Source organism: Arachis stenosperma, chromosome 7 (assembly GCF_014773155.1).
Source record: "Arachis stenosperma cultivar V10309 chromosome 7, arast.V10309.gnm1.PFL2, whole genome shotgun sequence".
In the NCBI taxonomy this organism is placed as follows: domain Eukaryota; kingdom Viridiplantae; phylum Streptophyta; class Magnoliopsida; order Fabales; family Fabaceae; genus Arachis; species Arachis stenosperma.
The window spans coordinates 88082818-88098172 of record NC_080383.1 but is presented as its reverse complement, the minus strand read 5'-3'; the positions used below and the strand labels follow the sequence as shown (position 1 = coordinate 88098172).

At 29.5% G+C, this 15355-nt stretch overlaps 1 protein-coding gene across 1 annotated transcript; it reads right to left on the bottom strand.

The window, feature by feature from the left end:
• Nucleotides 1-313: 313 nt before the first annotated feature.
• LOC130941397 (BES1/BZR1 homolog protein 4-like) lies at nt 314-4716 on the bottom strand. Its single transcript, XM_057869882.1, has 3 exons — nt 4371-4716; nt 824-1593; nt 314-641 (listed from the first exon to the last, which is right to left on the bottom strand). The coding sequence occupies exons 1-3, from the start codon at nt 4584-4586 to the stop codon at nt 638-640; spliced, it is 990 nt and encodes a 329-aa protein (XP_057725865.1). The 5' UTR covers nt 4587-4716; the 3' UTR covers nt 314-637.
• Between the last annotated feature and the right edge of the window lie 10639 nt (nt 4717-15355).

Below are 15355 nucleotides of genomic sequence, written 5' to 3'. Positions count from 1 at the left end.
TACATCAACAATCAGACCTTAGCCTTTTTCATGTAAAACCAACTTAGGTTGGTTGATTGATCAATTCATTCGTTCGTTTAAATAAGTATCAAAAGTTTGAATTCCACTTTGTGTATGTAATAACCCGTTGGTCAGCAGTAGAATCTTAAATGGTGCTCAAATCTACAGCGAATCAATCTTTGACCTATTGAATTGAAAGAGATACCATGAAAAAAAAAACTTTTTCCCTATGCAAAATTTATTATTTATTTATTGCTTTAACATTTTGGATTTCAGTATGAGTAAAATTTCAATTTCACTCTGATCTTTCACGTAATTCAAAGACAAAAGAGCCGTTTTGATCATTCCGTGGCAATCCATACAATGTATATTCATTCATGTTTGCAATCATAACGTTTTAACAAAGACTTACAATCATGAAAATCAATGGGTTGCGAAAAGCCACCCCACACCTAACTAACACATATATGTATATTACTTGACGCTAATAAATGAAAAAAGAGTCAAAAGAAATTAAAGAAAAGGAAGCACAACACCCCAATTACCTTCCAACATTTTCTACAGAATAAGACCACAACAAAAGGAGGGTTCACATAGTCATATTCAATTACTAAAACTCCTATTTATAACAACGGCATCACCTGTCATTAAAAAATCACGTCAGCAAGGGAAAATTAATTAATTAAATAAATAAATCAATCAATCAATAAAAATGAAGACACAAATATTGACAAAAAAAAATCGTTTGGTGTTAGGGACAAAGACACAAATTTTTGGTGTGACAAAATCTGAACAGTCTATAATAGTGTTTAGGTTAAAGTACCTTGTCTTTGAGGTACCAAGTGTGAGTTCAAGATCATCTGCTCCAAATTCTTCATGGATTCTTTCTCCTTCCCATGGCTTGACAAGGCCGGACGCGTCGGCTCCAAATGCGAATTCATCCGAGACAGCCTCGGACATTGGAATGTCAGCAGTGTGATCAGAACCTGCCGGGAAGGCGGGAGAGCACGTCCCACTCTGTCCAGGAGTCCACATGCGCGAGCCGCTTCGAGCCAAACCCTCTTCCTTGAAGGCAAAAGGATTTGAGGACATAAGGGTGAATGTGGGCGAAGTTGGGCTAACATGGGGGAGCTTGATACCTGCAAACCATTCAGGGTCGACCACCTGGCGGCCAGGGCTAGGAGGACTAGAGGATGGCAAGAATGAGTAGTGTTGTCCTCCAGTCCATCCTGGTCCTGGCCGTCCAGACTGATCACCCCAATCGGCATTCATCCTCGGTGTCCTGGCAGTTGGAGAGCTCAAGGGAGGCGTAACAGGCGCGCTTATGGAGCCACTCTGAAGGTAGAGGTGAGGGAGCTTAGGAGATGAAGCAGAGGACGAGGCAGTGGAAAGGTTCTTGAGCCATGGAATGAGGGAATTGCCGTCGCCGTTTGGATTGTTTGATGCATAGGGAGATCTTGATGGGCTTGGGAAGGATGATGAACCAGGGCTTGGGTTGTAGGAAGCACAGGGACTTGGGTGGTAAGATGAACAAGGGCTTGCTGCTGTTGAGGAACCGCCTATTATATCCATGCGCTCCAAAGGCTTGCATCCCTGATATTGCAAAACCATTTTCACATTAACATTAACATTAACATATCACATTACTAAGTACTTCAAGTATATAGTATAATTGGCATAGCAGAATTGAATGATTTCCAGAAGAGTAATACTCTATTACTAACAAAATTTATCATTTTTGACTAACACTTAGTCAATACTCTAAATCTTAAGTACTAAATTCTAAATTTTAAATTCTAAACTCTAAAATAGAGTATTGGTTAAGTGTTGACTAATATTAATAAAATGTGTTGGCCTCCTAACATTTTTCTTTGCATAATATTTGGTAGCAAGTTCATTGTACTACTATCGTTATTTAAACACTAATCTAGTGAATCCTAAATTCCAAAAATATACCAAAATGTGAGAATGAGAAAAAGAAATGAATGAGTATTTCAATTCAATCTGAAGCACTGGTCTAATATTCAAACTGGAGTAGAATCAACATAAATATTTAGTCGAATTAATTGGTTAAAACAAGATATAAATATAGAGATAAAGAAATATAAAAATATGTTTGAAATAAGAAACACACCCTCTATCTAAAGTATCAAATTTCCTATTTTTGTCTAATCCTAATGATGACAACATGAATTGTTAGTTATTGACTCAGTGTAGTTCTGCAATAAAAAATGGTTGTCATGCCGAAAAGTATCAGACTGTTTTAGATAAATTAATGCACAACATTTTAGACTTTCATGCACTTAGCAACCTAAATTAATGACTTTCTTATTGCTCAAGGAAGTGCCAAAAAAAATAAAAATAAAAAGGTGTACTATATAGTATATATTGTATAAGATTGTGCTTATCTGAGTTGGTGGAAAATGAGCAGATGAAAACAACGGTGGAAAGTGGAGTTGGAATACAATGATTTTGTTATTTCAATGAAAGTCACTTTCATGTTTTAGCTCTTTTCGAACTCAGCATTTTATTATCGTTTTTTAATAAATAAACAAACAAACAAGTTTTCCAACCAAACAGACACAGTTTTCATTTTACATTCATTACGTCAGTAAACTTAAGCAAACATTTTTGGTTTTGCATCTGTAGCTGTTACCAATTAACTATGGCTTAGTTAGCAGTTAGCACTCATTAAAATTTTGTTATTCATTTAAAAATTTAATTATCTAGTTACTAGTACATAACAAATGTATTAAAAATTAAAATTTTATATATTTTTTTCATAAACATTTCTTTAATTTACAATCTAACACGTGTCTTAGCCTAAATCCAAAAACTATAGATTCTTTTCACAACAAAAAATTTACACAAAAAATGTTTGGTTAGGGTGAAAATCTTGATTGATGAGCTTCATATCAAAAACATTTTCAACCCATTTGTACTTCAATTATGATTGGGGGTGAAATTTGGACGAGACAATGTACAGATAAGCTTAATGAACAACTATATAGCATGACAATTTCCACTACTTTTTATCCCAATCAAATTGTTAAGAATTCCCCTCTATCGGTTTTGACTTTTGAGCCTCCATTGTAAGTTTGTAACACCAGAAAGAATTAATAATTTAAGAAGCATTTGTTTTAGTTTCTTTTCTTCCAAAAAAGAAAAGAACACATAGCTTGGTTACTTAAAAAATAACCTTTAATAAAACGAACAAAACTTAAATAAAGGTAATTTTTAATGTTTTAGAAAAATTAAAAAAATAACTTTTAATTTCAACTTTACTAATTTCCTCAAAAAAAAAAAAAAAACTCCAAATGGGCATGGCCGCAAAACAATAATAGTGTGAAAACAAAAAAAAAAAAACTGCTGCTAGTTGCTACGTTTGCAACAGTGACACAGCATCCGAGGTGGGAACATCTGAGCTGGAAAAATTACCCTTTTCCTGTTTTACTCGCTTTCAAGTACCCACTTTTGGCAGACAAATCAAAAGCATCACCCAGGGGCATTTTCGTCCCTCCATTCATTTTATGAAAAAAAAGATTTTTAAAAGTAAACAAAAAATTTTAATATAACAGAATAAAAAATTAATCAGAAATAAATTTATAATTTTCATTATATATAAATTAAGAGAGCATCATCCGACAAAAATGAAAAAAATATTATGTCCTGGTTCTCAGGTTGTGAGCATTAGTCAACAAGCTACATAGATTTTTTTATGCTTCCCACTAAAATGACAGAACCAATGACAAGTGTGAAAAAAGAGAAAGAAAACACTTTATTTTTTTTTTAAATAAAGGACTGTCATTTACATTTTTTTTCTTGGACCGGGAAAGCCATTTACATTTCTTAGTTTTAGAAAGAACGGAAAAGAGAGTTTAATAATATCACGAAGTTAAGTAGTCTTAGTTTTTAAAATTAAGAAACATTGCAATATCATTTACTATTTAGAGTATTATTATTGTATGTACACTAAATAATCCAAAAGGGAAAATAAGAAGCAAGATTTAGATTAATTTAAAGAAACAAATCCTTCTTGGCAGCTTAATTATTTCATCCAAGAAACTCCATCATTTCCGTTTTTTTTTCTTTAAAAAAGTCACGTACAACAAAAAAAAAGTGTCTTTGAACGAACCACCAAAAGCTGATTAGAGAGCTGTTTCACTCGAATAAGTGTCTTAATTTAGTATGAAATTAATCAAATTATGTTGAAGGAACAATAATTCCAAAGCAGAAAAACCATAGCTTTACTCTAATGAGGTATAATCTCAAGAAGAAAAAAGTATACACTAAGACACCATTATTCCAATTAAGTAAAATAAAATGACAGGCACTCTCTTCAACAGTTACTAAGTTAGTTAGTTGGTTACCTTGCGGTAAGTGGTGCCATCTGGTTCAACGGTCCAACCAGCTTCATTGCAAAGAGCTTTGAGGACTTCGTTGTTGTCACAGTGCTTTGGGAGCTTGAAGTTTCCGTACATTCTTAGACCGGCGAAGATCTTGGCAGCTATTGCTCTTCTCCTCCTCTCTCTCCTCTTGTTGTTCTCTCTCTCCTTCCATGTCGGAAGCCGAGTTCCTGAAGTCATAAAAGGAGGAGGAGTGATCGGAGATGGGTGGCCGGAGAAGAAGAAGTTGGGAAATGGAAATGACTTTTTTTTATGAAAGAAAGAAAGAAAGAAAGGAAAAGCGTGGATTATGAGTAGAGTACACGTTGTGGAGAACACTTGATTACCCAAATTTGCGGATCAAATATATATATATATATATATATTATTTTTTATATTTTGAGTAAACTACTAAAATAGTACGAAAAGTTTATATCTCTAACAAAGACAATTTTAAAAAATGTTAACGATAAATAAATTCTTAAAATATATAAAAATATGATAAAAAAATTAGATATTAAATATATAGTTAAAAAAACAATTTTAAAGATCAAATTTTTATGCAAAATTTTGTAATCATGATTAAAAAATAAAAAAATTTATTTTTAGAATTTTGTATTTTTTTGTCAAGTGAAATTTTTTTAAAATTTTTTATTGTCAATTATTATATTCTTTTGAAAAATAAAAACAAAAATCTAAAGATCAAATTTTGTTTTAAATTTTTTTATATATTTTTTAAATATTTATTCAAATGTTATTACAAAAATATAGATATAATAAATAAGTCATTTGTTAAATATAAAATTTTTTTATTATTTATAAAAAATATAATATTTATTAATTTTTTTGTCATATTTTTAAATCATTCAAAAATTATTTTATTGATAATATTTTTCAAGAATTTTTTAGTCAATGACTGAATCTTTTAAATACCAAATTAATAATAAACCCTTGTCTTTTTAATATTTTAAAAAATAATAAATATTTAAATTTTTATTTATTTAAAAATAAAAAACAATATTTTAAAATACGAGAGAGATGGCACAATGGCACTAGTGGTGCCAGGAGCACACGACTAGTGTTCTAAACTCAATAGTTTATTCATTTGTCACAGCTTATAAAATACAGACATTTTTATTTATTTATTGTGTCTTTATATTAGATCAATTTTAGATACTATACTTATTAATATTTATCTGATATATATAATTTTTATGTTTAATTGTATCTAAATAAAAAATATTTTTTTAAATATTTTTGGACACATATAAATATCATTATGTATTCACATATTTAATCTTATTCTTAATATTTATTCTTAAAATAATTTTAAAATTTATATATATTATTAATTATTAAAATAAAAATTTAAATAATTTATATAATTAAAAATAATTAAAAATTTAATTTATATTTTTAATATTAATAAAATATTAAAATATTATTATAATTTATCTAAAAATTATTTATATTTTATATGTATGTCATGTCTCTATATTTTATAAAAATTTTAAATTTATATATTCACGTATCTTATATAATGTTGTATCCTATATCCATATAGTATCGACATATCATAGGTCCGAGCCTTCGCGGCTTATTTCTTTACTTAAGCGCAAAAGTTTATCTAGCAAGCTTTGGTATATGACCATTCTACTTGATAAAGTTTTTAAATTAAATTTGAGAGACTATGTCACATCTATTTTATAGAAAATCTTTTAAGTATATTAATATATTAATATTTCAGTAAATTTTAATTATCGATCTTAATTATATATTATATATTTTTTTTATAATTAATATTAACGATTAAAAATTATTAAAATATCAGTAATATACTTCAAAATTTTTTTATTCCATATTATGTTTATACACACATCATACGTTTAATAAGAATTGGTTAAATTATATTTTATTTTAAAATTCACAAAGGCAAGTGTAATTTTGTATAAGCCCAAGATTAATCAGGCTACATTAAAATTAAAATTTTTTTTTAAAAAATTTCATAGTTATATTTTAGAGTCTAAATATGTGTTTGAATTAATGTTTGTAAATACATATTGCATAAATGTGTTTTTACAAAATTAATTTTTATCGAAATTGAATTCATATCAATGTAACTTTGGTTTAGATATTTGTTGTCAAATATAATTTTAAAAAAATAAATATTATTTGAATGATGTTAGTAAAATTCATGTTAGAGTATAAAATTATTACAAAGACACAATTTATATCATTATTTATAATACTTTTGTTGTATTTTATTTTTTATAATAAAATAAAATATACTTAAGAAAATATAAATATTATTTTATAATTTAAAAGATAAAAATTTTGTATGTTTCTAATTTTTAAAATATATAAAATTAATATTAAGATTTATTTCAGGTAAAATTATATTCTTTTGCTAGTTTATTTAAAATAATATGAATACTATTAGAGTGAATCAGAATTAGAGATGACCAACATCAAAATTATAAATTAAAAAAAGAAAAAAATAAAATTAAAGAAGACCAAATTAAAAAATTAAATATTTAATGCACAAAACTTCAGAATCATTTAGAATCTCAAATGAGTCATTGAGTATAAATTTAGGGGTCAATTTGAATCATTTAGAATAATAACATATCAATAATATGTCAACAAATTATATTATGACGTGTAGTATATAACTGATACATAGACAAATCGTGTTATGACATGTGGTACTACTATTTATGTCAGTATACCACGTGTCATTAAAAGATATATTATCTCTTCATTTTACATAATCGAAAATATTATTTTGATTGTTTATGTCAGCATGCCACGTTACCACGACGTTAATAGAAATTATTACATTTGAGGGTTAACGTGCGTTACAGATTGAAGATTCATGAATTAAATTGAAACAATTAAAATTTGAGAAAGTATGGAGAGCCAATCTAATTAGTGTATAATATGTATAATGTAGATATTTTTCAAATTAAAATCAAATAATAATTAAATTAATTAACTATTATTTATTTCTAATTTGAAATACAACCCAAATAAAGATTCAAAACAGTAAACAACGCAAAACTGCATCCTTCTCTTCCATTTGAACTAAATTGCTTCTCGCCTAGTCTCATCTTCTCTCAACGGTGCCGCGCCGCCACCCACAATAGCTATCGTCGCGCATAGCTTTGGAAGACGCCGCCGTGCGCACCGCGGACAACCGAGCAGCACAATCACAAAGGTTGCGTCGTTCGGGCAGCCCTGAACATGACAGTCAGAAAAGTCCCTCCCCCCAGTTGGCAACGTTTCACTCTCTGACGTCTTCATTCGTGTCACATAGGGGACATACTAGTGTGACGTTTTCATACGTCCAGCCTCTACCGTCCAGCCTCTTTGCGAATGTCCGATCGCGCTCACCAACTTCGAACAGCCTCTTTTGCGCTGCCCACCTGCCGTCAGCCGTGCAGCCTCCCCTGCAGCCAGTTTGATCATGGTTGTTTTTTCTGTTCATTTATCTCCTTCTTCTACTTCAATGGTCAGTTTAGGATGATCATGTTAGTAGGTATGCGAATGATTATTTTAATTCCTATAGGGATTGGGTTTAGTTACATATAATTAAAATATATTGAATGTTCAATTCATTAGGTATGAGAATGATTATTTTTATCCTTAAGTGGATGGTTATTTTTACTAGGGATGAAGTGGGATGATTATTGATGAAGGTGGGGTGGCAGCCGATTGAAAAAGAAGAGAGTATTGAAGTGAAATGTTTGGTAAATTAGGATTCGGAATGGTTAATTTTTTTAAAATAACTAACTGAATTTTTTAAAAATTTAAAATTTAAAATTTGATGTGAAATAACTAAATAAAAATAATTTTTATTATTTATTTTTATTAGACTAAATAACTAGCCTATTATACACATTATCAAGATTTTTCATTATTTCTCTAATGAAATTTTTAAAATTTTAAGAGCCAATTTAAAATTTGAGATAAATTTCAAAACCTAATTTGAGTATTAACTTCTATTTTATCGTATATTTTATCTTAATTTTATTTAAAAATCTTATGGGGAGAGGACATACTACTCAACTCTCTCAACTGATTCGTTTTTCTAATTTAACTATCTTCTTATATTATAAGGTAGATGAAATTTCTCTTTCTAGTCTTCTTTTCATTTTTAATTTTATTGGGAAATAATAATATTTTTAACAAAGGCATATATCATATCATATCCACTCTAATGAAGGTAAACTAGTAGTAATTCTAAAAGTCAATGTGATGCCAACTTTTGTCCTTGTGTTTTTCCTTTTATTCTTTTAGGTTTAATCTTGTTCTTTCTTTCAGTTTTTTAGGATTAGTCATCAAATAGAAATGAAAAAAGATATAAAATCTGATTTTTTTTTTTATCTATATCTTTTAGGTTTAATCCTTTATGTATTGAATATCGAACACAAACTTAAAAGAGTATTAAGAATTTCACTAATCTAAAAAGCAATTGTCTAGATTCGTAAACTTATGAAAAAGATCATTTTATATTTCAGTATATATTTTGATATTTAATATTACACTCTTGGTTATAATGTTTTAGGGCGGGTAATAACCAATTAGGAAAAGTTGAAAGGATAAAAAAGGATTTTTTGACACACATAATATAATTTTCATCTTTGATGTCAATTGTGAATGGGAAAAGGGTTTATTAACGGTGCCACAAAAATGAACCCGTTCGGAATTGTGGCCCTACCTCTCTCTTTTTTGTCTTCTTTCCCACCAACCAAAGCACCTTTAATGAGTGTTTTTATGAGGAAGAGCCAAAGGGGCTAAAGTAGGGGTGTATATGCCCCAGTTTGGTTTTAAGATTTGGTCTGAATTCAAATTAAGATTAAATAAAAATTTTAAAAATAAATTTGATCATTATTTAGGATGAAGTGCGGATCAAAACAAACCTAACTTTATTCAATTTATGTACATACTAAAAAAACTTAAAAAAGTATATATATTTAAATTAATTCTAATATTATGTTATATTAATAATAAATTTATTATTTTATTTTTAATTATATTTATTAAATTAAAAAATAAATAAAAAAATATGAAATTAGAATATATGAACAAATTCAAATTCAAATATAGATATTAACTTCTCAATAACAAGTATATTTTTTTTTTATTTTAGTGTGATCCGAAAATAATAAAATTTTATTGGGTCTAAGATCAAATAAAAATCTTAAAAATAGACTCAATTATTATTTAAAATCAAATCTAAATTAAAACAACCCAATTTCACCTATTTTATTACACCCCTAAACTACAGTATAAATAAGTCACATTTTTTAGAGGAGTGTTACACATACAAGTCATTTTTGTTTACAAGTCTTATAAGTTGGGCCTAACACGCGCGTTACAGCGTGAATATAAATGACTTGTATGATTTGTATAGAAAAGTGTTCTCTCTTTGCCTTCGATCTCCTTCTGTTTTTTTCGATTTTCATGATTTCTGAAATCAAGCTTTGAAATTGTTTTGAAGATGATGAAACTTCAGAAATACACCCGAATGATTACAAAAATACACCCAAACGATTATAGAAATACATCCAAAGGATTACAGAAATACACCCAAACAGTTACAGAAATAAACCAAAGGATTTAAGAAATACACCCAAAGGATTTAAGAAATACACCCAATATAGGGAGAGACAATATATTTCTTCTTGAAATCAATACACCCAAAGAATTATAGAAATACACCCAAAGAATTATAAAAATACACCCAAAGAATTTAAGAAATACACCCAAAATTCGTTGAAGTACACCTTATGCATAATTCAGAACTCTTTCTCTTTTTCCTCCTCATCTTCTGCTATTGCTTCTTCTTTTTCAAAAATGATTTCAGAGCTTGATGTCAAAAAACAATGAAAACCGAGAATAACGAAGAAAGAAAACAAAGAGAAAAGCACGTAAATAAAGAAGAAGAACAGAAAGAGGAAGAAGAACGTGTAGCAAGAAGAAGAAGAAGGAGGAAAGAGAAGGCAAGAAACATACCTTGAATAATATTTTTTCGTTTTTTCTGGTAATTTTGATGAAGGAGAAAGAGAAAACGAAAAGAGGAGAAGAAATTTCAATAAAAAAAGAGGAAGGAAGAGAAGAAAAAGAGACACAAAGAAAGAAGAAGAAGAGGAAGAGGAAGAAGAAGCACGGAAAAAAAAGAAGAAGAAAAAGAGATAAAAAAAAAACGTGAAATGACATATTTATAAATGACTTGTATGACTTATATAGAAAATCACTTGTATGTGAAGAATTACTTATTTTTTATTGCCACAAGCAAAAATTGCATAGCAAGTATATTGATAATGGGAAGTGTATATAGTAGTGTTGTAACTTGTAAGGATATATATAATCACGAAAGAACTTATCATTCATATAACTAGTATATACTTGATGTATGTGTTTAGAAATTAGAACCAGCAATGCGGTGGGATTACTTGAACGTATTTACTTCTATTATTATGATTTTCGCTACAATATTTTAATGTTTTAAATACTTGTTTGAACGTTATTCTCATGAAAAATCTTTTTTTAAATAATATTTTTTAAAATATTTTTTATAAAAATAAAAATAATTTTATATTTAAATATTTTATATAAATTTTTTTTTATTTATTAATTATGTTTAGGTAAAATAAAATAAAAATATTTTTTTATTTATTTATTATGTAAAAAATATTTTTTTAATTTTTTTTAAAAAAATATAAATTGTAACTTTTTAAAAAAAAAATTTTAATATTTTTATTTTTACTATAAAAATTTTGTCAAACACACTAAAAATAAAAAATTTATTTTATTAAAAAATATTTTTTTATCAATTTAATGACATCCAAACAAATACTAAGTCATAGTTTTTTTTGTCACATAAGTCATAATTTTCTTTGTCACATTCAAAAATCGTAACTAAAAATCGTAGTTGTGATTTATTTTTAAAACATATCAAGCATTTTTTATAGTCATGATTTTTAACTTTGACTACTTTAATAAAAAAGAGATCAGGGTTTTTTAAATAAAAAATACAGTTACTATTTATAATAGATAAAATATACTTTTTGTTATTAAAATTTATCAAAAATATAAAAATATTTTTAAATTTTATTTTATTTCTAATATTTTCAATTCAATTTTATCTCTTCTCTTCAAATTTTTTTAAACAATATATGATTAATATCTTTTTTATCCTCAAAAAATTATTTTTTTTCGTCATTATCACATCTAAAATTCTTTTTCTTTCTCTTTCAAAGACTCCAATAGTTCATTCCCAAATCAATACTTATCAGTTATCACTAGTGCCACCATCATCATCTCTTCCTCACACATTGGTGTTGTTGCTGTCGTCATCGTCTCCACATGCCATCATAATCGGTACTGCTTCTATCTCTATCTTCTTCGTATCACATCTTCACTCTAATTCTTTGACAGTCCTCGCCTTTTCACTACAAAAAATTCTGATTAAAATGACAGCTTTTTGAGATTATTACAACAGTTTGAACTGCTATTATTATTATCTTGAATGACAGTTAAAAAAAATCGCCATAATTTTAAGTGCCATTTGGTTTTTACTATAGTTTTTCAAGTTTTTGAAAAACCACTACAATTTTCATAATTAAAACGACGATTTTCTTTGAGTTTAAAATAGCAGTTGAAACAGCCATTTTAACCAGATAAAATAATAATTTTTAATTGTTTAAAACAATAGTTTTAAACTGCCACTTTTACTGGTTAAAATGGTATCTTTTTTAATGTTTATAATAGCGGTCAACGAATATGATACGAACCAGTGACAAATCGGACTCTGAGCTATTAATATTCACCTTAGAAACTAAATTATATTCTAAACTACCTAAACTCTTAGTTGGACTAATCTTGTAAAATCGAATCGTATTTCGTGCAAAGATATCTTTAGCAGCTTCCACAGCCTCAGGAATTGAGGGATTACCATCAATGCACGCATTGCACACAACAGCAAAAATATCTTCATTAGATCTCTTTGCATCTATGCATGTCACAAAATATTATTTCAACCACTTAATCTTACACTATAGAATATGATACAATTCCTCAAAATCAGGCATAAAAATAGATGTTAACTAACCTAAGTAAAAGGTTTTTGAAAATACATAGCCATCAGTGCTGAACATAACTTGAAATTCAAAAACTTAGTTTTGTAACACATTCAATTTCATATTCTAAAGTTAAATAAATCATGATCTTGAAGTATAACAATATTCTTATTTTTGTCACCTTATTAATTGGAGCTAGCTCTAATATCTCTTTCATTGAAGATATCATGTCATGTACACTAAGCTTTGGAATCGCCAATCTAAAATTAAGGTAAATCTGCAAAATAAGATTGTGTTATCTAAATTTGAATCTAAAATACGTATTCAGACTTACTAATATTGAGTAAACCAAAGCTAGATACAATGCTTCCTTTGAGAATGGATAGATGATACGAATTTTACAAACCATAAACTATCGGCAAATGTACCGAATCGTCTCAAGTAATACCACGGGAATGGGTTATTGTTTCCACGAGGGTTAACGGATTAAGCAAGTAATAATCAATTTATTATTCTAGTCATACAATAAAAAACTTAGGATTTAAGAACACTTAGCATAAAATAAGAAATTTAACAAAAGCAAGTCCTAAACAATTGAGAAAGTAATATGATTCAAAAAAGTTAAGGTTTTATAGAAGTTGAGACTTCCGAAAAATGTTAAATTACACAGTTGGTCCCTACACTTTTAGTGAAATTGTAAATTGGTCCCTACACTTTAAAAGTTTGTAATTGGGTCCCTAAAGATAATTAAAATTTGTAATTTAGTCCCCATCCTTCAAAAAGTATTTGATTTAACAGAATATTCTCAGCATATTATCTATTTTAACAGAATATTTCCAGCATATTTTAAGAATATTCTGTTAAATCAACAATTTTTGACCGGCAGGGACTAAATTGTAAATTTTAATTCTTTTTAGGGACCTAATTACAAACTTTTAAAGTGTAAGGACCAATTTGCAATTTCACTAAAAGTGTAGGGATCAACTGTGTAATTTAACCTCCGAAAAAATGCTTTTCACTCTCCACCTTGATAATGCAAAGATGTGTCTATGGCAAATCATAAATAATCAAATGCTAATTTCTTGGTAAATCAATTTCTCTAGTCCTAATAAATTATCAATTCCTTGATTAATTAATTGTGACAGGATGTTAAGAACGTTATCTGATTTAAAAATCACACGATTCTCAAGAGCCAAACTTGGTTGATTTGATGTCACTTATCAAGTCCAAGTCAAAAACTTAAGAATCATGAGAAGAAGTTTTCAAGTTTAATTCAATTAATTAACTATTCCAAGATATTAAGAGAATTCAAGTCAAAAGAGAATTGTTTTCCAACACATTCAAATCTTTTGGATGAAGAACAAAAACTTTTTTTTAGAAAATATCAATGAATTAATCAAGATAGAAAAGTTATAACATTAATCCATATGAATCAACAGAGCTCCTAACCTTAACCAAGGAGATTAGTGACTCATGATTCAATGAAAACCTCAAACTTAGAATGAAAAATGGCCAAAAATGTCTATAAGCTAGGTTCTTAGAAACCTTATATACTCAACTAAAAGAAACCTAATAATTAAATTCAAACTTAATTACAATCAAAACATAATCAAATCAAATATTCCGCATTTAATCTTCAAATTTCAATTGCAGTTCAGGTTCAAGGCTTTTAGTGATTCAACTTCTCATAATCCAATATGGGCTTGGACTTTGAATGAAGGCTTGCACTTGCTTGAGTCAATGTCATGTGAAACGCCCCATACATGGCGTGCTGCACGCCCACTATTTTCTTCACCCTTGGAAGCAGAACTTGGCGTGTGACATGCCCAGGGTTAGGAGTGTTTCACGCCACTCTGCTTTGAGGCCCTGGGATCAAGTCTTCCTAGCGTGTTGCACGCCCAGAGGCTGGCGTGTGGCATGGCCAATGGTGCATTGAATTTGTTTTCTGGAGTTCTGGCCCAGCGTGCCACACCTTGAACCTACATGTAGCACGCCATAACAAAAATTCAATCCTGGGAAGTGTTGTCTAGGCGTGTGGCACGCCCTATATATAACGTGTGACATGCCAATAATGTGCATTGAATTGAGCCTTGAAGGCATGCCAATTTGGCACGCACTTGGATCTTGGCATGTTACACGTTCCTTGTTGAAGTAGGGTCATGCGTACGCATGGGAGATGCATACCCATGACTGAAAAAAATTCTTTATTTGTGCATACGCATGGGATATGCATACGCATGATCCATCAAATTTTTTGGTCTTGTGCGTATATATGGGGATGCGTACGCATGATTCAGCAAACTTCAGGTGTTGTGCGTATGCATGGGGACTACATACGCATGATTGCACTTTTGAAGGTGTGCCAAAATAACACGCCCGTTGAACTTGGCGTGTTACATGCCATCTTATCTTTCATCATGGGAGTCATTCTTTTGGGCGTTTGGCACGCCCACTTTCTTGGCGTGTTACACGCCCATTTCTTGCTTGATTTTCCTTGGGTTTGAGCCTCTAGAAAGTTGGCCTAGTGTGCCACGATCATGTCTCGATATGTGGCATGCCAAGTTCTTGAAATTATCTTGAATCTTCTTCACTGGGTGTGTGACATGCCAGTTGCTTGGGGTGTTGCACACCAAGGCCAAAATCACTCCCAGGAGTTAGCATGTTACACGCCCACTTTGTGATTCAAAATGGACTTCTTGGTCTTTTGGCCTAACGTGCCACGCCCCTATGCTGACGTGTTGCACACCAGGTCCTCTGCTTTGGCCTGTATGGGTGTGTTGCATGCCCTCCTTTTTAGCGTGTTGCATGCTAGTTCTCTGCCTTCTGGAGGATGCTTCCCTGGTTTTTTTTTCTTTGCTTGTGCTTGACTTCTCTTTTGCTACCATT